At 37.4% G+C, this 22,072-nt stretch overlaps 1 protein-coding gene and 1 pseudogene across 2 annotated transcripts in view; both read left to right on the top strand.

Annotated features, from left to right (window-relative positions):
• The window catches only part of APLF (aprataxin and PNKP like factor), an 88,027-nt gene extending 67,900 nt beyond the window's left edge, over positions 1–20,127 (top strand). For both annotated transcript variants that reach the window (XM_028116343.2, XM_088026198.1), the window contains 2 exons: positions 9,731–9,777; positions 19,625–20,127. In XM_028116343.2, the coding sequence (XP_027972144.2) occupies positions 9,731–9,777; positions 19,625–19,830 (253 nt within the window). In that variant the 3' untranslated portion in view covers positions 19,831–20,127. The remainder of the gene's footprint in view (positions 1–9,730; positions 9,778–19,624) is intronic.
• Positions 6,936–7,790, top strand: LOC114218973 (small ribosomal subunit protein eS1 pseudogene; annotated as a pseudogene).
• Positions 20,128–22,072: the final 1,945 nt, after the last annotated feature.

The following is a 22,072-nucleotide window of genomic DNA, read 5'->3' as shown; positions in this document are numbered from 1 at the left end:
ATCAACTGAGCCACCCAGGCACCTCTCCTCTTTTTTGAAAAGTGTTCCAAATTATTGTAATATTATCTTAATTGATCATATGTGCAGATGTATACTTCAGACCAGAAGATACTGATTTTTGGGAGCTGCTTCATAGAAATTAAGAATGTGTGTTTAACGTAAATCCATATTATTTTATGTGAGGCAAAATAAATAGGTTTTAATAGGGAAACTCTAGTTGTCTGGTAGTTGAGATTCCCAGAATCAATCATGTGAGGCCATCAGTCATTTTTTTAAAAAGATTTATTTATTTATTTATTTATGTATTTATTTATTTATCAGAGACAGAGCAAGAGAGCAAGTGAGCACAAGCAGGGGAAGTGGCAGGCAGAGAAGCAGGGAGCAGGGAGCCTGGAGCCCGATGTGGGGCTCAATCCCAGGACCCTGGGATCATGACCTGAGCCTAAGGCAGCCGCTTAACCAACTGAGCCACCCAGGCGTCTCAATTATTTTATTTATAGTTAAGAATAATCAAAGTTGTTAGAACCTTAATCCATTTTTATAGGATATGCATATAGAGGAAGTAACCTATCATTGTCTGCCATGCTTGCAGTTCTTTAATCATGTATAAGAATATCATCTTGGAAAAAATATCTTAGACTACATACACAGGCTTAGCTATGCAGTTTTACATAAGACTTGGCTATAATTTTTTTTAAACTTCATTTAGAAATAGTAGTAATGACATCAATTATGTTTATGTAGCCTTGAAAAAATGTATTGGAATGTCTTGTGGATTTGTTTTTCTTACTCCTTTATTTGAATATGCACCTATTTTCATAATGAGAAATTTGATTTTTTTTGTTACGTTTAGTATTAATTGCATGTATATATAAGAATTTTCAGAGGTCTTTTGGCATGGGTAGTAAAGGTAATGATGTTCAATTAACAAATTGGCTACTTTCTATTATCTTATGCTGGTTTACTCATTTTATTATTTAATAAAGACCATATTTACTATCTCTTTTTCCTCTAAATTTTGGGACTTAGGTATTTGATAACATAGGATTCGCACTTTTGCTTTAGGTTTTAAAATAGATGTTGACTTTCAAAAATGCAAGATATTTTGGAATGAAAACAAAAATATAGTATGATCACTTATTTACTGAGCAAATATTGAGCATCCAACATGCTAGTAGTCACTATTACAGAAGCTGATGTAAAATAGTATTTCAGGTTCATTTAAAATTTTGGGTATTAAGTGACTTAATTAAGTTACTTTGGGTATTAAGTTACTTCTTTGAAAGTAAACAAAAATAAAAAGTATGATTCTGTTCTTGTTACCATTGCCTAGTTAATCTTTAGGTAGCTATTTATGGTGGAGTTAATGTGTTTTTTAAGTCAGTGGACTTGGGTTCTAGATGGTTGTACCAACTCTGTAGCATAACTTTGCTTGTCATTTTATTTTCCTGGGCTTCAATTCCTCATGAAAACATGGGAAACTCAGAGGTTGGGTCATTTCTGTTCCAGTGTCCTACACTGAGTAATGGCAATATCCAGAGCGGAGAGCGATTTATTCATGTCCATAAAGCCAGACTGGTCCTATTCCTGGTCTGTTCTTCCTTAGCCTTCTTTGCTACCTCCTCTTCTTTTTCCCTACCTGTAATTTATCACTGAGCCACAGGGCTCAGTTCCCTGAGTGAGACCCTTCTCCATATTTGTTCTTACTCCTGATGGCATCTGATTCAATTAAATGGCTCCAGACTTGTACACTTGGTTGTAAAACAGGTAGTTCAAACTTATTACATCTGAAATAGAACTCTGGATTTTTATCATGAAAACAACTCTTTCCCAAGTGTTCTCCACCTGTGTAAATGACTTCACCATTCACACAGTGTTTAGGCCCCAAACCTAGAAACAGCCTTGATTTTTCTCTTTTCTTCGCATCACTCATTCAGTCCATCAGTGGTTCTTGCCATTTCATCCTTGAAAATATATTAGGACCCTGAGCACTTCTTTCTTCCCCTACCTCTACCATTGCAGTCATAACCACCACCTCTTACCTCTGAAGTACTGCAGTAGCTTCTTAACTGATAAACCTTGTTTCTCCTCTTGCCCTCCTGTGGCTCATTTTCCATAAGCAACCAGAATAATTCTCTAAAATTAAGTCATATCATGTTTTCTTTTTTTTTTTTTTTAAAGATTTATTTATTTATTTGAGAGAGAATGAGAGACAGAGAGCATGAGAGGGAGGAGGGTCAGAGGGAGAAGCAGACTCCCCACTGAGCAGGGAGCCCGATGCGGGACTCGATCCCTGGACTCCAGGATCATGACCTGAGCCGAAGGCAGTTGCTCAACCAACTGAGCCACCCAGGCACCCTCATATCATGTTTTCTTAATCAAAATCTCCCAATACTTTCCCACAAAACTCTTTACCATAGCTTACAAGTCCTTCTCTGACTTCATTTCCTACTGTTTGCTTTCTCACTCATTCTCTTTGAGCTTTACAGATCTATGTGTTTTTCCAAATACCCTAGCTTGTTTCCTACCTCAGGGCCTTAGCAAATTTATAGACATTGTACAGACACTCTTCCTGCAGTGTTCTTCTTCAGATATGTATTTATTCCAATACCAATATCATTAAAATCAGAATTTTTTTTGAAAATGTATATTTTAAAATACAATGGCTCCTGAAACCCTGGCATGGTTATGGGTGTATAGTTTTATGTTTAGAAACCAAAAATTACCATTAATAATTAATAGTAATGCAAAAAAAAAAACATAACAACTCAGAAAGGATTTTGAGGCCTGCTAAGTTACAGAAAATGCCATTTGTGAAAAAGATGGATGTAAATCTTTTATGAATGAACTCTGAGTAAGTATTTCCATTCAGTATTAGGAAAAAGTCCTGGGTGGAATTTGGCATTATCCTTGAAAGCTATTTCAAATGCTCATATGCCCCCAAAGAGCTGTACAAAACTGCCACTTAGCCTTAACCTAGGGTTATATGAAAAAGACATTGTGCCTTGTTATGAAATGACTGATTTTTGCAACTGAGATATGCACAGGTGAATGTTAGAAGATATTCCACAGGGATGCCTGAGTGGCTCAGTTAAGCGTTTGCCTTGGGCTCAGGTCATGATCCCGAGGTCCTGGGATCAAGTCCCGCATGGGGCTCCCTGCTCAGCAGGGAGTCTGCTTCTCTGCCTGCCGCTCCCCCTGCTTGTGTGTGTGTTCTCTCTCTCTGACAAATAAAAAAATCTTAAAAAAAAAAGAAAATATTCCATAAATATGTGAAGTATGATGGGGAAAATATTCAGTCATAATAATACGTATTATTAAAAACAAAATTCAGCTATTTAGTATTAATTGGAAAGTACTTTTTCCCCATATTTTATTATTTAATAGACTTAAATTTTTTTTTTATTTTTTAAAGCACTTCTTTTTTTTTTTTAAGATTTTATTTATTTATTTGCCAGAGAGAGAGAGAGAGAGAGAGAGAGTGAGAGCACAAGCAGGGGGAGCGGCAGGCAGAGGGAGAAGCAGGCCTCCTGCTGAGCAGGGAGCCTCATGTGGGACTTAATCCCAGGACCCGGGATCATGACCTGAGCCGAAGGCAGACGCTTAACCGACTGAGCCACCCAGGTGTCCCTAGACTTATAAAAAATTTTAAGTCCACATGCACTTTTTAATTGGCAATTACTTTTACTGGCACACAGAGTTTCCAAACATTGGCTATCTCAAAGTAAAATTAATTTCTTTTTCTTTAAAAATAGCTGACACGTGGAATATACTTAATAGCCTACAAGTGTTTATACATATTACTTCATTTAACCTTTGGAACAGCCCTGTGTGAGCTAAGCAATATTATCCCTGCTTTACAGATAAGTAAATGGTGACTTGGTTTATAGGACTTTGCCTGAATCACACAACCAGTAAAAGGTATAGTTCGAATTCCTAATCAGCCCTTCTGATCCTGAAACCTGAGCCCCTTCCATAGCAATGCCAGTGATCCAAAGTTCAGCCAGCCAGATGAGAACAGATCAAGACACAGTGGCATCTATCTCTTAAGCATTTGTAAAGGACTGTGTGTTCCTGTGTTCCTTGCATGATTGACTGACTAGAGCTAAGTGTCTAGTGATGCTGACCAGTCAGTATCTCAGGAACCTAATTGCAGTGGAGTCTGCTTAATATGATTGCTACATTTTCATTTTTTTCTGGGGAAGTAACATGAATTGTTAATGGCAGGAAATTCTAACATGTTTTAGTGTTAGGTTTGCATAAAAAGATTCAGTGAGTACTTTGATTATTAACTTTGTAAGTGTGAATACAAAGCAGTTTCAGCACATTGACATTCTTTTCAACCTAATGAGAATAGGCATTCTCTGGCATATTTCCAGTAGAAAAACTGCCTTTCAAAGGATAGGGTTCTGAAAACATCAGGATCCATGGATTAGGATTACTATAAAAATATTAAATATTAACATGAACTCAGAAACACTTATTACCAGTCTAGAAATTACTAGAAACTGCTTTTTGTGCTCCAACCAATGAGAATTTTAAACTTCAGTTTGTATTGTGTCAATACAATATTGGCAATATTCTGTCAAGTTCCTTTTAACAGTTATTTTAAGAAATAATAGTAAAGTTCGCAAAAACAAGTTTCTTTTTTTCTTATTAAATAGGAAAATATAGAATATTCCATCATTTTGGAAACTCATGTAAAAGCTTAATTAAAACTTTTTACCTTAAAAAAATCTACATTCTAGTAGATAAATTTGTTAAAACTAAATTGGAAGTTTGGCCTCTAAAAGTGAAAAAGTACTAAATCAACTAGTTTCTTCTGGTTTCCATTAGTCTTATACTTGTCTTTTTTTTTTTTTAAGATTTTATTTATTCAAGGGCACCTGGGTGGCTCAGTCGTTAACCATCTGCCTTTGGCTCAGGTCATGGTCCCAGGGTCCTGGGATTGAGCCCCGCATTGGGCTCCCTGCTTGGCGGGGGAAGCCTGCTTCTCCCTCTCCCACTCCCCCTGCTTGTGTTCACTCTCTCGCTATCTCTCTCTCTGTCAAATAAATGGATAAGATCTTAAAAAAAAAAAAAAGATTTATTCATTTGACAGACAGAGAGCACAAGCAGGGGGAGTGGCAGGCAGAGGGAGAAGCAGGCTTCCCACCGAGCAGGGAGCCCGACGTGGGGCTCGATCCCAGGACCCTGGGACCATGGCCTGAGCCGAAGGCAGACGCTTAACTGACCAAGCCACCCAGGTGCCCCTATACTTGTCTTTTTATGAAAATAGCAAGTTCTCCTAGGAAAGGATGGAAACTATTACCAGAGCCTCAAAGAAACATCCCCCACCCCACAAAGCAGATGAAAATCTGTCCATGGAGCTGAAAATCTTTTCCTTTTCCGAGTACAAAATTTCAAAATACACTTTTCTGCTCTTCCTTTTGGGAATATACAAGTGTAAAAGTTTTTTCCTTATCTTTTATTTTGAAATGGTTTGCCTTTTTCCTAGGCAGTATATGAGGTTAGATTATGTAGGTGGGGTTTGTGAGTGCCATTGTGGATGTGTTTCAAGATAATAGAGAAGGGGGAACCATCTTCTGCAACCTTAGGGTTGAATCAGTACCCCTGCCCTCACCCCATTTGCCTTTAAAAAGTTATTCTCACTTTCAGTCTCTCTGGTGGTGATAACTGTTATCAGCAGTCTTTTAACTGGTATTTGGTGCATAAATTGTACTTGAGTCTCTGTTAACTCCTTGGCTCCATTTTCTGTACTTTTTTTTTTTTTATATGAGTGTAGTTGACACACAAGTTACATTAGCTTCAGGTGTACAACATAGTGATTCAACAAGTTTATATATTATGCTGTGCTGACCACAAGGGTAGCTACCATCTGTCACCATACAAGCTATTACAATATCATTGACTGTATTCCTTATGTTGTGCGTTTTATTCCCATGACTTATTCATTCCATAACCGGCGGCCTGTATCTCCTACTCTCCTTCTCCCATTTTCCCCATCCTCCCACTCTCCTCCGTTATGGCAACCGTCAGTTTGTTCTCTGTGTTTATAGGTCTGATTCTGCTTTTGTTTGTTTGTTTATATTCATTTGGATTTTTTTCAGATTCCACATTGAGTGAAATCATATGGTATTTGTCTTTCTCAGTCTGATTTATTTCATTTAGCATAATATCCTCTAGGGCTATCCATGTTGTCACAAATGGCATGATCTCATCCTTCTTTATGGCTATATAATATTACACACACACACACACACACACCCACATCGTCCTTATCCATTTGTCTATCGACGGACTCTTAGGCTGCTTCCGTATCTTGGCAATTATTAAATCATGCTACAGTAAACATAGGGGTGCATATATCCTTTCAAATTAGTGTTTTTGTTTTCTTTGGGTAAATATCCAGTGGTAGAATTATTGGATCATACGGTATTTCTGTTTTTAATTTTTGAGGAACCTCCATGCTGTTTTCCACAGTGGCTGTACCAATTCACATTTCCACTGACAGTGCACAAGAGTTCCTTTTTCTCCACTCCTCACCAACACTTGTTGTTTGTTGTGTTCTTGATTTTAGCCATTCTGACAGGTGTAAGGTGATATCTCATTGTGGATTTGATTTGCAGTTCCTTGATGATTAGTGATGGTGAGCATCTTTTCATGTGTCTGTTGGCTATCCATATGTCTTCTTTGGAAAAATTCTATTCAGGTCCTCTGTCTATTTCTGTACTTATTTTTAAAGACCAACATTCACTTACTTGAGACTTTCTAAAAGCAGCCTTTGAAAGAGGCTATAGTAGCAAACAATTAAGACCATATTTAACTGTTCAATAAATTTTTTCTTAATTATTAAGGGCAAAGTGGGAAAAGTTAGGACTGCTTGGAACCTGAAAAATGCATATATTAAAAAGGACCAGGCCCTTTTGGCTCCCTGAGCAGCGCCATGGCGGTCGGCAAGAACAAGCGCCTTACGAAAGGTGGCAAAAAGGGAGCCAAGAAGAAAGTGGTTGATCCATTTTCTAAGAAAGATTGGTATGATGTGAAAGCACCAGCTATGTTCAATATAAGAAATATTGGAAAAACATTAGTCACAAGAACTCAAGGAACCAAAATCGCATCTGATGGCCTCAATGGTCGGGTTTTTGAAGTGAGCCTTGCTGATTTGCAGAATGATGAAGTTGCATTTAGAAAATTCAAGCTAATTACTGAGGATGTTCAGGGCAAAACTGCCTGACTAATTTCCATGGCATGGATCTTACCCGTGACAAAATGCGCTCCATGGTCAAAAAATGGCAGACCATGATCAAAGCTCATGTTGATGTCAAGACTATCAGTGGTTATTTTCTTCGTCTATTTTGTGTTGGTTTTACTAAAAAACGCAATAATCAGATTCGGAAGACCTCTTATGCTCAGCACCAACAGGTCCGTCAAATTCGGAAAAAGATGATGGAAATCATGACCTGAGAGGTGCAAACAAATGACTTGAAAGAAGTGGTCAATAAATTGATTCCAGACAGCATCGGAAAAGATATAGAAAAGGCTTGTCAGTCTATTTATCCACTTCATGATGTCTTCGTTAGAAAAGTAAAAATGCTGAAGAAGCCCAAGTTTTAATTGGGAAAGCTCATGGAGCTTCATGGTGAAGGTAGTAGTTCTGGAAAAGCTACTGGGGATGAGACCAGTGCTAAAGTTGAACGAGCTGATGGATATGAGCCACCAGTCCAAGAATCTGTTTAAAAGTCAGACATTTAATGGTGACAAATAAAAAAATCATATTTGTGGAAAAAAAAAAAGGACCAAAGGTTTTAAATCTCAGAAGACTATAAATAGTAATAGTAATAACAATAATGGGGCATCTGTATAGAATTGTTAACACTTGAAGAATCTCAACAGAGGTATATATATGGAATTTTAGTGTACTAATCTTGCTACTTTTCAGTAGGTTTGGCATTTTTTTCAAAACAAAAAGCTACCAGTGTATTTAATTTTACTACACTCACACAAAAAGATTTTTTAAAAGGTTACCAAAAATACTCTCAAATGACCAACAGTCTTTTTCTCGGTTACTGATGAAGAATGACTTTGGTATTAATGTGCCTGTCCCTCATGTTTCTGTTCCTCCTCCCCTCAAGTCCAGCATTAATTGCATTTTCATAAAGACTGCATTCAACAAGGCAGTGAGCTGTGCCGGCGTGTTGTCTTCCCACAAATCGTCCCTACAGCTTTGTTCACGTGCAACTCTCTTGGCCACAGTGAAGTTGTCCAGTTTCTTTCTCTCAACTTTGAAGTGTCTTTTCCATTAAGAGGTCAGATTTGGGTTAATTATCCCAAATGCACAATCTTTTGTAGAATCTTTTTTCCACTTTTCAAAACTGTTGAGTTATGACCCTAATTAACTGTGTGGTTGCAGTTTTGTACTGTGTTAAAGGCTCACAGTATATGAAAAGTGATCCCCAAAAAGAAGAGATATTAGCAATAAGAAATGTCTCTGACACCTGACATAGAGCCTGACATATAATTAGTGCCCCATGTCTATTTATTGAACCAATGATGGATGTGTCAATGGCTAACATTAATTACTTACAACCTATCACGTCCTTGGACTAAGGACTTGCTCTGTATTCTTCATGAATCCTCACAACAGCGTTGTATGAGCTGTGTACTTCAGCATACCTATTGTCAGTGTACCCCAGCTCTCCTGTGTCAGTCCCCCGAGAGAGGTCCCCATCAAGTGGGTCATGATCGACCAGTAACTGCTTTGGATTTTTGCTGCCTGGGCATGTTGCATTATCTGGAGAATACTTTATATATAGTGTACCCCAACACTCATTTAACTAATAAAATAATAGAAGAGATCATAGGTACATAAAATCAAAAATAGATATCCAAACAGTAGTTTCTGTATGACTTTGGAATATGTTGTATAAATTTCTCAATGCAAATTGACTTTTGTTTTCTCCTAACAATTGAGGATCTTTAGAGACATGACTTAGATGCTTTTGTCTTTGGATTCAAGAAGACCCAGAAGTATCCTTTTAGACATTATAAACACATACATACACACACATATTTGAAATTTTGTGTTCTATGTTTTATACACTATTATACGTTTGTATTTTTATATATTTGATGTATGGCATTGACATTTTAGAAATACAATATATTATATTTTGGGAATATGATATATTGTACTTCATCTCATACTGTTTTTCTCCAGTAAGTCATGAGGGAAAAACTTTTGTCTGGTTCACCACTATAATTTTGCATCTAGAAATATGCGTGGCATGTAATGGGCACTTAATAAATGTTGTAATTAAAAAGCAAATGCTTTGGGGGGCGCCCAGGTGGCTCAGTCAGTTAAGCATCTGCCTTTGGCTCGGGTCATAATCCCACGGTCCTGGGATCAGCCCCATGTCAGGCTCCCTGCTCAGCAGGTAGTCTGCTTCTTGCTTTTCCTCTGCCTCTCCCCTTGCTCATGCTCGCTCTCTCAAATAAATAAATTCTTAAAAAAAATAAATAAATGCTTTGTACAGCATGGTGACTATAGTTAACAAAAAAAGTGAATGCTTTTCAATAAGAGGCTTACTGGGCCTAATTTTATTTGTAGGTTAGTGAGTGTTCTTGCTTATTTTTGTTGTTGTTCTTGTTCTAGTTTAATTTAAATAGTCCTACTAATATTTAGTGATTGGAAAACTAGGTCTTAGTTTTGATTTCTCCTTTTTTTTAGGAAGAATCCCCAGCACAAGATAGAATACAGACATAGTGCACTTCCAGGTAAGTAATTTTACTTCAGGAAACAAAATGAAATCTTCAAATGATTCTCTTGTTAAACCTTTCCAGTTATATGAATTTTTTTTATCTCTGCTTCTATGAATTTGCTGATTTTAATGATTTTTCTTAGATTAAAAAGAGTGATAAATTTTATATACCAAATGTTTTCTACCATCATTGCACAACAATATATATTTATCCTTATATCTTTTAGAATTCTCTCATTGGCCAGTATCTGAAAACAAAATCTCAAACTAGCCTAAGTGATGATGAGAACTTACTGACTTCTTTAAGTGAAAAATCCGAAGTGTGGATGGATTTAAACAAATTTACTGCTTTGGCTCATTAGTAATGTCAGTAATGCCACCAATGACCCAATTTCCTTTTATCATTCTGTCTTTAGAGGAGGTCATTATCATCCTAAGACTGGCTCTTCCCTCCACAAAGGGACTATATGAATTACTAGGACCACTGATGAGTTTGTACCACCCCTGGAACTAGGGTAGGGTCTCCTTCTTCAGAACCACAGAGATCCCTGACAGAAACTAAAGTTTTGGGGGAAAGAGAGCAAGGGAGGACAGATACCAGAGAAGCAACCATTAAATGTCCTTCAGTCCTAGGTGCAGGCATCCATTCTACCTTCTCTTTTCCCAGTTCCAAACTCAAATACTTTTTACCTTTAACAAATTTTGGCTTCTTCATATCATTTATATAATGCAGAGGCGAATTTGGCACACAATATTTCTGCCCACAGAATGAGAGAAGAAAATGCATATTCTGTAGGCTATGACCCCATGCACATGTATGTTCATAAACACAGCCCCCTTATAACCAAGTGATAAAAATAAGGAATTTCACCATAAGAGAATTCCATTTGAAATTTCTCATTGAAACACACTTTTCCTGCTTTAACACAACTCATTTTATCTGAGCTAATAGGTTATAGAGGTTATATGTTATGTATTGTACTTTTTTTTTTTCCTGGAGCTGTATCTAATGATGTAGCATTTCTGGTGGTTAAATAAACTTTCTTACCAGTAGTCATGTAATGTATGTTGATTAAAGCATATTTTATTGGCAACGTTTAACACTGTTCCATGATAATGCATTTGACACATCTGTATCTTTATAGAAATAAGAACCATTTTCCTAGGGGCGCCTGGGTGGCTCACTCAGTTAAGCGCCTTCAGCTCAGGTCATGGTCTCGGGTCCTGGGATCCAGCCCCGCATTGGGCTCGCTGCTTGGCGGGGAGCCAGCTTCTCCCTCTCCCTCTACTGTTCCCCCTGCTTGTGGTCTCTCACTCTATCAAATAAATAAATAAAATCTTTAAAAAAAAAAAGAACCATTTTCCTAAAAAACTATCAATGTGCATCAGATGGCATAGTTTAATCTGAGTTTTCTTTGAAAAGTCTCTTTGAATTATTATTAGGGACTCTTCTGAAGGAAAAACATATTTTTACAACTGACTTTTTTTTAACAGAAGCTTTTCATTTCATTGGAAAGCTAGTTTATATAAAAGTGTAGATATTTTTAAGCAACATTTAATTTAATTTTTTGAAAAATATTTTATTTATTTATTTGTCAGAGAGAGAGGCAGAGAGAGAGAGCACACACCAGTGGCGGTGGGGGGAGCGGCAGGCAGAGGGAGAAGCAGACTCCCCGCTGAGCAGGGAGCCCGATGCGGGGCTCGATCACAGGACCCTGGGATCATGACCTGAACCAAAAGCAGACGCTTAAGCTACTGAGCCACCCAGGCATCTCAACATTTAATTTTATATTTTTAATCTACTTTTAAGGGTTGTTATGTGGCGATATTGTCACAACACTCTTTCTACTCTAAAACTTATAAATTAAGGTGTCTGGAGTATTTCCAATCTTAAATTAAATGTTGGGATCTCATTATATTTCTTAATTTAGAGATATCTAACACTGAATTCTAATGTCCTTGTTTTTTTCATCTCCCGAATCCTTAAAGTTTAACATCATCCAAGATCTTAATCTCATTTCTATAGATTCATTATACACTTATTGATTCATTATTATGTCTTCCAAGTGAGCAGTTAACAGAGATCCGTGAGACCCAGCTCTGGCTTTATATGCTTGTGGCAAGACAGTCTAAAATCTCTGAGGAAAGGGAAGAAGCACTTTCTGCTGGGGTTTATCAGGGTAGACCACGATGTGGGAATTTAGGCTAAGTTGGTCTTTAAGGTGGTTGGATTTAAATCATCTTTGTTTCTTAGCTCTGTGGTCGGTAGGTAGAAGATATCCCAGACAAAGTGAGTCATGGATCAGTGAAGGACATTGAGGTAGAAAATGGTAAGTGGTGTGTGGAGTTAGCAAGTGGATCAGTTTAACTAACATAGGGAGTGTCTGTAGTTACCGTGGATGATACTAAAAAGATGTATGGAGGCCAGATTATAGAAGCTCTTGGAAATGAGACCAAAGATATGGGTGCGTCGGCATGTAATGGTGAGGTGGTATTTTATCCAAATCAAGTTGGTAACAATAAGCCATCAGAGTTAGAGTGGGGAGAGGTTTCTGATGTCAGGCAGTTGAGTAAAGGGCCAGAGCTAGGGTGGCCACCATGAGAATGGAAAGATAGTCATGGATACAAGTGAGATTTTGAAGGAAAAATCAGATTTGCCAATTAATTGGTTTGGGGCCTGAGATGACAAAGGAAATAATGATGACTCAGAATTATAATACAGTTTATCAGGAGACTAGGGATGACATTTACATATCATAGAGATCAGGAGGAAGAGCCAGGTAATTGTTGTTGTTGTTTTAATTTAAACATGTTGAATTTGAGGTGGGGGTATCATAACTACACAATGAGACAATAAAATTTAATATGGTACTGGTGTTAAAATAACTGCGTCAAACTTTTACTATTTAACTTCTGATTTGTAGCGCTCCTAAAACATTTCTGTCTACAGAGTTCTTCCACACACGTAACAATTTATGTAGTGTTTTTTTTTTGTAGGTTTGACTGCTGTCATCTATTAAGCTTCTTATATATCTAATTGGTTTAAAATTTCACTAACTTTCCACACTTTTTTTTAGAGTTGCTGTGGTTTTGGCACAAAATACTGAATGCAAGAGTAATCAATGCCAGGAAAATTTTATTTTATACTTTCTTAGCTACCTTACCTGTTGACAACATTAAAAAAAAAATTATCACCAGCATTTTATTATCTGATTATTGGAGTCATTCTGGCTTTTATTATTATGTGATATGCATTACTCTAGGCTATCGGTATCATCCGTGGCTGAAAATTTAGAATGTTCTACTGATCGTTATTTTAATTTCTCTCTAGTTCTGCAATTGTATGCACACATTTGCTTATGTATACTTTTCTTTCAGAAGTAGAACCCAAAAGTTCTAGAAAGCTATTGTGGAAATTAATGGAACTTAAATGAGATTCTATAAACTGCTGCTTAGTGTGGGGAAATTGGAGAGATTTAGGGATACAAAAAAGGCTAGTGCAGTGGGATTTAAAAAGAGGAATAAACGATCAGAATCCACAAGCTGCTTTTCCAAGGCTAAACTGTGAATACCCAACTAGTAGCTTGGTGCATGAGAAAGATGTGTCTTTAGTAGTAAAATGAAGTATTTAAAAAAGTGTTTATTCTTGTAGTATGTAGTAGATTTTCATCTTTAGAATATTGGGCTAAAAGTTTTTTTACTTAATGAGAATTAATATCCTAATTCTCAGATTTACTGGTAAAGAAAGGAAAGTAAAACCTGAAGAATTATGATGTTAAGCTGTAAATCTGCTATGAGGCATCTCTTAGATATCATCTAAGATGACAGTCTTAGATCCTAACACCAGAAATCTATTCGGGAAAATCAGCAATTTGGAACGATCTTTTCTCTCTGTAAAAACCAACATTTCTTCCAACATGCATTTGACACAGTGTACTCTTCACTAGCTCTTCAGACTTACGTTCTTAGGGTAAGAACTGACCGTGAAATTTTAAACGTAAAGAAAAGGTTAAATACAAATTTAGGAATTGTCATTCTGATATGACACATCCCTCTACATGAACAGAAATTAAGAAATGACCACAGCCTAATATCAAATAGTTAATCTCCTGTTGTTTTAAATACGTTAAAAGAGTTTGTTACTTTTCTAAAGGCGGTTGTTTTCCATCATGGAAGTTCAGCATTACCCATCAGTTTTTAAAAATAAGTGACCACCTGTTTCTCCTATGCTGCTTCGTGCAGTAAGGCTGTCATCCCTACATTCCATATGACTTCACTGATTTGGAGAGAAAATGATGATTCCTACTTTGGCCTTAAAATTAGAACTTTGGAGTCAGAAAAGATTTTTGAAGTAATTCAATCAACATCCTTTGACTCAGAGATAAAAACATAAATTCCATTAAGCCATTAAGTTAAGTGACTTGTTCATTGTTTATGGGCGTGTTTATGACCTAGATCTTTGGGCTTCTACTCCCCAGCCTGTCCTCTCTCTTAAACCACAGCTGCTTTTTAGAGACTTTTTGTTGGATGAGGGGGATGGACAACCACATAAAAACAGCAATAACTAGCAGCAAGAAACTTCTAGGTGAAGATAGAGAAAAAAAATTATTTCATCGGAGTTCACCTCGATTTGGAAGAAACAAGCACACTTCTGATTTCTTAGACACACTCAAGAATTATATTTCAGGGGCACCTGGGTGGCTTACTTGGTTAAGCATCAAACTCTTGATTTTGGCTCAGGTCATGATTTCAGGCTTCTCCTCGGCTGTGTGCTGGGCGTTGAGCCTGCTTAAGATTTCTCTCTCTCCCTCCACTTCTCCCCGCCACCTTGCACACACACACTCTCTCTCTCCCTCTTAAAAAAAAATTATGTTTCAAATCAGCTAGTCATTATTTAAGAAAATGTTATGTGTAAGCACTTATTTTTTTCAAAAATGCAATTATGCTAGTCTGTGGAAATCTACAAAAAATAACACTATAAAAATTATGTTTTGTTACTTAGTAAAAAAAATTAAACAGTTCCTGCTGTCTCCTGTTACTATTTTTGTACTTTAATAAGCTTTTCACCAACCATGACATTATCTGTACAATACTGGAGTCTTGGCTTGGGATCGTCTGTGATGGGATTCCTCATGTATGTTACCTGGTTCTCTAACCAGCAAGCTTCCTTGTATGAGCTTTCTTTGAAATTTTTATATAGCAAACAGTACTACTAGCAAGGTTTATGTGAACTTTATTAGTTTTATCACTTTAAATCCAGCTATTCAGATACCATGCTATATGTTTCAGCTTGCCCAGTTAGAGAATACATGCATGGGCTTTTTTTTTTTTTTTTTTTTTTTTGCTTTGCTTTCAGTGTTCTTCATATCTTTTTTGCATAAAAACTTAATTGTAGGGGCGCCTGGGTGGCGCAGTCAGTTAAACGTCTGCCTTTGGCTCAGGTCGTGATCCCAGGTTCCTGGGATCAAGCCTCACATAGGGCTCCTTGCTCAGCGGGAAGTCTGCTTCTCTCTCTACCCTCTGCCCCTTCCCTTGCTTGTGCATGCTCTCTCTCTCTGTGTCAAATAAAAAAAAAAATTGTATGCTAAAAACAGGCATTTTATTCCTAGGTTAGGTGCTAGCCATATTTAGTTCAGAACCCTGCTTCCTGAGTTTATTCCCATGATTCAGGAAGTCATGTAATAATTCAGATCAACAAGTGTGCTTATTCAAAGCATTTTCCAAGTAAGTCAGGTTTCACTATCTGCATAGCCTAGTTACACTGAAAGGCAGAAACTGTTATTTTTCTAAAAACACCTTTAGCAATTAAAAAAAAAAAAGGTAAGCTTCCATCTAGATGGCATTTACATTGTGGAATATTTAAAGTCACTAATTGAATTTGCTAAAGAGGATCCATTGTAATTGATTCCAGAAAATAATCACGTCAGCATTCAGTACTCTGTTAAGAAGTGTCCACCTGGTGCTGCTAGCACAGAACATAGAGCTGACTTTGCCTTTGTCATGAGCTGGCTGTTCAGGTGCTTTTCCTTAAAGCACGTAATACCTGTTCATGTGAAGTAAAATGGATGAAATTTGACTACTAGCTACATGGAGTTCTGTTACGGATGGTTTTTTTTAGATTCTGAACCTCCTATTTAAAAGAATATGAATGTTTATATAAATGAAGATTTGATAGATACAAACAGTTTTTTGAGGAAATAACATGACCTTATTGCTCAAGAAATTAGCCTGCCCAGTAAGTTGCTAAAGATTTCCAGGGTTCATTGAAGTTTCAAGCCCCTTCAATTAGCAGGACTTAGATAAAAGTCTTTAATGTAATTCATTATATTGACAGGCTAGTGATAAAAAGTGTAGGTTATAATAAGGGTTTCTGTAAAACTAAAGGTGTTCAGCAGTTGATTTGCAAATTGTTCATTTGTTCATCCAGTCATATATTTAACAAATATATATATTAAGTGTCTTCTATGTGTTAGGCATTGTTGTAGGAGCTGAGGATACAATAGAGGCAAAGCCTCGCCCTCTAGAATTTTACAAAGGTGGGCAGGGTAAACAACTATATGACGTCATATAGTGATAACTGCTAAGAAGAAAAAGTTGTGTAAGAGGACAGAATGGCAAGGTTGTGTGTGGTGGGGGACAGGTGCCATTTCAGATAGGATGGTAAAAGGACTCTGATAATTTGACATTAGAGCAGAGGCTTGAAGGAGAGAGCAAGACAGGTGATTATCTGAGGGAAGAATATGCCAGGCAAGGGGAATGGTGCCTCCAGAAGTGCTGGAGATGATCCTGCTTGTCCTATTCAAGGAACAGTAGAAAAAGGGTATGAAACAAAGAGAATAAGGAGGGAGTGGCAGATGGGATCAGAAAAGCTAGCAGTGAGCTAGTTGTATAGGGTCTTAGAGGCCAGGACGTACAAGTCAGGACTTCAGAGTGAGATAGAAAGCTATTGGACGGGCGCCTGGGTGGCTCAGTTGGTTAAGCAACTGTCTTCGGCTCAGGTCATGATTCTAGAGTCCCGGGATCGAACCCCACTCAGGGCTCCTTGTGCAGCGGGGAATCTGCTTCTCCCTCTTGTGCTCTCTCTCTCTCAAATAAATAAATAAATAATCTTAAAAAAAAAGAAAGAAAGCTATTGGAGGTTTTCTGGCTTCTCTGTGGAGAATAGATAAGAATGGAAGCAAGAAACCAGTTGGGTGAACATTGGAATTGACTGAAAAAAGAAGATGATGGTATGGGGACCAGAGAATGGAGTAGATGTAGTGAAAAGTGGCAGATAATTTTTGATGGCAGAGCCAATAGGATCTCTTGACATATTGGATATCGGGTTTTCAGTGGAGGATATTCAAGGATGACGCCAAGATTTCTTGGAAGGTTGGAGAAGTCATATACTCAAGACTGGTAAGAGAATGACTAGATTTGAGTGAAGCACCCCAAGAGTTGTGTTCTGGGGATTTGATGTTTCAAGATGCCTGTTCATTATGCAAGTAGAGAGAATCCATTGGCAGTGAGATAAAGGAGTCTGGAATTCAGGTGGTGGTCAGGGCTTAGGATATACATTTGGGAACTTAGGATGTAAGACGAGTGTGTTCGAGAAGAGATCCCAGGCAGAAACTTGAATGCGCCAAAATTTAGAGATTGGGAAGATCTGAGGAAGAGCCAGCAAAGGAGCCTGAGAAGGAACAGCCAAATAAAGCAGGAGGAGAACCTGAAGGTATTTCAGCTTTATATATGACTTTCTTTTTCAAGATTTTATTTATTTATTTGACAGAGAGAGACAGTGAGAGAGGGGACACAAGCAGGGGGAGTGGGAGAGGGAGAAGCAGGCCTCCCGCTGAGCAGGGAACCCGACGCAGGACCCTGAGATCATAACCTGAGCCGAAGGCAGACGCTTAACGACTGAGCCACCTAGGCACCCCTATATATGTTTTTCTTGTAAATCTGCTAGGTTAATTTCTGAATCTGAGAGGAGACGCGTTACTGAGATGTCACTAGTTATATATATGAGATACTTCCAAAGCCGAATGGCCAAGAACAGAGATGTTGACGGTCTTTCCTCCTCCCTCCTTCGCCATCTGCAAAACTACCCTCGAAATGTTTTTTAAATGTTTCCCATCATAAAAGTTTTATGGGAAATTGAGATTAGCTAGACATAAAACATGCCCTCGGGATGCTTATAGGAGATAAGAAATGTTTACAAATAAATACAATGCTAGATTTCCCTTAAGGCACTGGTGTGCTTCTTATGCTAATGAGAACTGTGCAAATCATTATGTAGCCTTTTTAGCCAAGGCTGCAGAGAAACTCAGGGAGAAACCTGATGCTCAGTTTCTAATAATTATGTTAAAAATGAAGGTTGACATGTTTACATTCTGGTTTTTATGTTTTTACTTTCTACTTTTATTTGTATTTTTTATGACCTCATTATTACTCAGGGAGAAACCTGATGCTCAGTTTCTAATAATTATGTTAAAAAATGAAGGTTGACATGTTTACATTCTGGTTTTTATGTTCTTAGTTTCTACTTTTATTTGTATTTTTTTATGACCTCATTATTATAAGCTGTCTCAAATCCTCTCTGGAAATGAATGGTGATATTAAGAAAAATGTAAATGTCTGGGCTGTGAGAGTTAAGAGGACAGATAAATTACTTTTTTTGTTGTTGTCATCCTCATTTCTTCCTCCTCAAATTTCTTGAGTTTCATTTAAGTTACATCTATCTATTGCATGTGAACATTTTAGAAAGAAGTTAAGTAAAGCATATACAGAAGTACAAACAGTAATTTTTTAACCCACACATGTGGTGTTGAGCATAGGGATTGTCCCCTGCCATTCAGAGATTTCCAGATAGAATCTTCCTACTTGTTTCTTAAATGTTCCACATCATCCTAGAGTCTCTCGCTGCTTATTTTAAAACATGCCTGTTGCTTGCAATGGAAAGTAAATGAAACAGAGTGGGATGAGGGAAGAAGTGGATTTGGAGACCGAAGAATTCTAGTATTATAATTCTAGTTTTATAATATTACTTAGAAATCCATAAATTTTATACTATTATTTAGAAATCTATGAATTCTAACGGCTGTTACCATAGCAATCCTGATATTTTCAGTAATCACAGTCCCTGAAATATGAACTGTAAGATCTATAAAACCAAATGTTCCAAAGTGTATAGACTCATATTTTCTCATTTGATCACAAACATGGTGTGTTAATTGGATCGTGCCAATTCTCCTGTGATCACAGACTGTCCCCAGATTTCAGTGCCTCACAGCAATAAATAGGTGTATTTCTCCCTCATGTTTTGGCTGCACATTAGCTGTGGCCTTGCCCGATGTGGGTTCTCATCCTGGAACCCAGGCTGAAGGATCACCCCCGAGCCGGGAGGGGACATGAGGGAGATGGTGGCAGAGGGAAAAGGACAGCAGCGGAACCACAGAAAGGCACTTAAGGGTTCCCCTTGGAAGTTGCACAGGCTGTTTCCACCCACTTTTCCTTGACCAAGTGTGATGTCAGTGGGGTTGGTTGAATTAATCATGTCACAGGGAGGGACAGTAAGTACCTGGGACAAAACTATATTCTACCACCCTGAGGGTAGGGTAGCGTGAATATGATTATGATATTATTAAGGAACCAGTATTAGGATTCTCACAGGACATTTTAGTTTTGGGAGCCTCATGGTAGGAAAGGTTAGAATTTTAACAAAGAGTAATTTTAGTGCCCTTTCTAGAAATTTGTGGTGGTTAGTGATGTCTTAAGTAAAATTAATTCTTCCTGTCAGAGAAAGACATTTTATAGTTCGATATCTCTACTCCCGTGTTTGAGTGGCGATTGATATGTTGGGTGCCAAATTCTTTTTTTTTTTTCAGTGAGAAGCGTATCAGATGAAGACAGTGATAATGTTGGGCAACCCAATGAGTACGACCTCAATGACAGCTTTCTAGATGATGAGGAAGAAGAATATGAGCCGACAGATGAAGATTCTGACTGGGAACCAGGACAGGAAGACCAAGAGAAGGAAGATGTGGAAGAGCTTTTGAAAGAAGCAAAAAAGTTTATGAAAAGGAAAAAGTAACTTTTTTCTGCGATAATATATGGCTCACAGTTATTCTTTATGGAAAAAATTCAGGTACTGAGGAGGCACTTAAGTGATAATTGTTTTCCTTCTTTTGATAGTTATGACTTTGCTATAGACTCTGTGCAGATGAAACATTGATATATCAACCTTCAATGCAGTGGATGGAATTTGTTTTGTTGCCTTGCTTTTTCTATCCTATTTAAAGCATCTGGAAATAGGAAGCAGACAGAGTTAAAGAGAAATAATTGATATTTTTCATGTACTTTGTGTGTTGGTAATAAAAAGTAAAAGCCATGGGTCGCACAAAACTTTGGCCTTGTTTCTTTTTTCCAAAGATTCTATCTTTATAGAATACTAGGCAAGCAGAACCAGGCAAATTACACCATGTGTGGGAGAGCATGCATCTTTTATTGCTGTTGAAGTAATTCTTCAAGCAGAACCAGGCTTTAGAAAGTGACAGCCATCATATAATGGCTATTATTTTTCTAGTACCCTGGGTATGAGCTTTACAATTTCATTTACTACTTTTGTTCTTTGAAACTTGGGGAAATGAGTATCAAATGGATACTGAAAATATATTCAACTAGACCGTAGAAATGTCCACCCTGCAGGCGTTGTTATTTTGTGCCCCACATCTGTAATTTACTCTGTGTCTGAATTTAAAAGTAGAAAAAGTCAAAGGATTTGACAGTTTCTTTTTCAAACTAAAGTCCTGCATGGTTATTTTAACTTTCAGTGTTCCTTCTTTACATGAAAAGATCTAGAAATGATTTTTGACCATCGTTTTCTCAGATGACATTAGGTTCTTTTGTCCTCAGATGAAGGCAGCAAGCTGTCTGCTAGTATTCAAGATTTCAGGAAGAAACCCTTTATTCTCCAGTTTTGTGAAGTATATCTCTGTTCTCAAACTACTGTAGGCCTTGTAATACTCTTCATTTTAGGTGACTTAGAATTTTTGAAATCCAGTTTAGAATCTTTAATAGCAGTTGGGTATGGGAACACCACAATAGGTACAATGTTGAAATCATAAATCACTAAACCAAAAGTGTCCTAATATTCATCTAACACTAATATTTTCTATTCTAAGAGAACCTAGGAATTTATATTTTAAAAGAGCAAGACAGCTTATAATTGTTTTCTTAGTGTTTTTGAATGTCTTTCAAAGTTAATTATGTAATATTAAAATTAACTTAAACTGGCCAGGACAAGATAAATATTTCTTTAGACTGTTATTACCTATTATTCTGACTTTGCCTCTGTTATTTAGGAACTGATTTGCCCCTTGTAATGTCCCTTTAGTCTTGGGGGCTTGACAGACCTATGAAAAAAATCTTTGAACTTATTTTCATCCCTGCACTGACTTAATCCTTAAAGGGTTGTTTTTTTTTTAAGATTTTATTTATTTATTTGACAGAGAGAGAGACACAGTGAGAGAGGGAACACAAGCAGGGGGAGTGGGAGAGGGAGAAGCAGGCTTCCCGTTGAGCAGGGAGTCCGATGTGGGGCTCGATTCCAGGACTCTGGGACCATGACCTGAGCCGAAGGCAGCCGCTTAATGACTGAGCTACCAGGCGCCCCTTAAAGGGTTTTTTAATCCACTCATAGATATATCCCAAAACAATTGAAAATGTGTTCACACAAAAACTTGTACATAGTGTCGTAGAGGCATTATTTATAATAGTCCAAAAGTAGGGGCGCCTGGGTAGCTCAGTTGGTTAGGTGTCTGACTCTTGATCTCAGCTCACGTCTTGATCTCAGGGTTGTGAGTTCGAGCCCTGTGTTGGGCTCCACACTGGGCCTGGAGCCTACTTAAAAAATAAATAAACAAATATAAATAAAATTGGTATAATAGTCAAAAAGTGGAAACATCTAAATGCCTATCAGTTGATGAATGGATAAACAAAATGTGGCATATCTCTACAATGGAATATTTTTGGCAATGAAAAAGAAGGATTGATACATGCTATAACGTGGATAAACCTTGAAAAGGTGCTAAGTGAAAGAAGCCAGCCGCAAAAGGCCACATATTATATGAACTAATTTATATGAGATATCCAAAATAGGCAAATCCATAGAGAGTAGATTAGTGGTTGCCAGGGGCTGGAGGTGGCAGGGACAGGGGTTGACTGCTAATGGGTACAGGGTCTCTTTAGGATTGTTAAAAATGTTCTAGAATTAGTGGCGATGGTTGCACAACTCTGTAAATATACTAAAATCCACTGACTTGTACACTTTCAAA

This window comes from Eumetopias jubatus, unplaced genomic scaffold (genome assembly GCF_037043125.1).
Source record: "Eumetopias jubatus isolate StellerSeaLion01/CBP00866 unplaced genomic scaffold, mEumJub1_p1.0 scaffold_9, whole genome shotgun sequence".
In the NCBI taxonomy this organism is placed as follows: domain Eukaryota; kingdom Metazoa; phylum Chordata; class Mammalia; order Carnivora; family Otariidae; genus Eumetopias; species Eumetopias jubatus.
The sequence above is the reverse complement of the archived record's forward strand: the minus strand, read 5'-3'. Positions and strand labels throughout refer to the sequence as shown.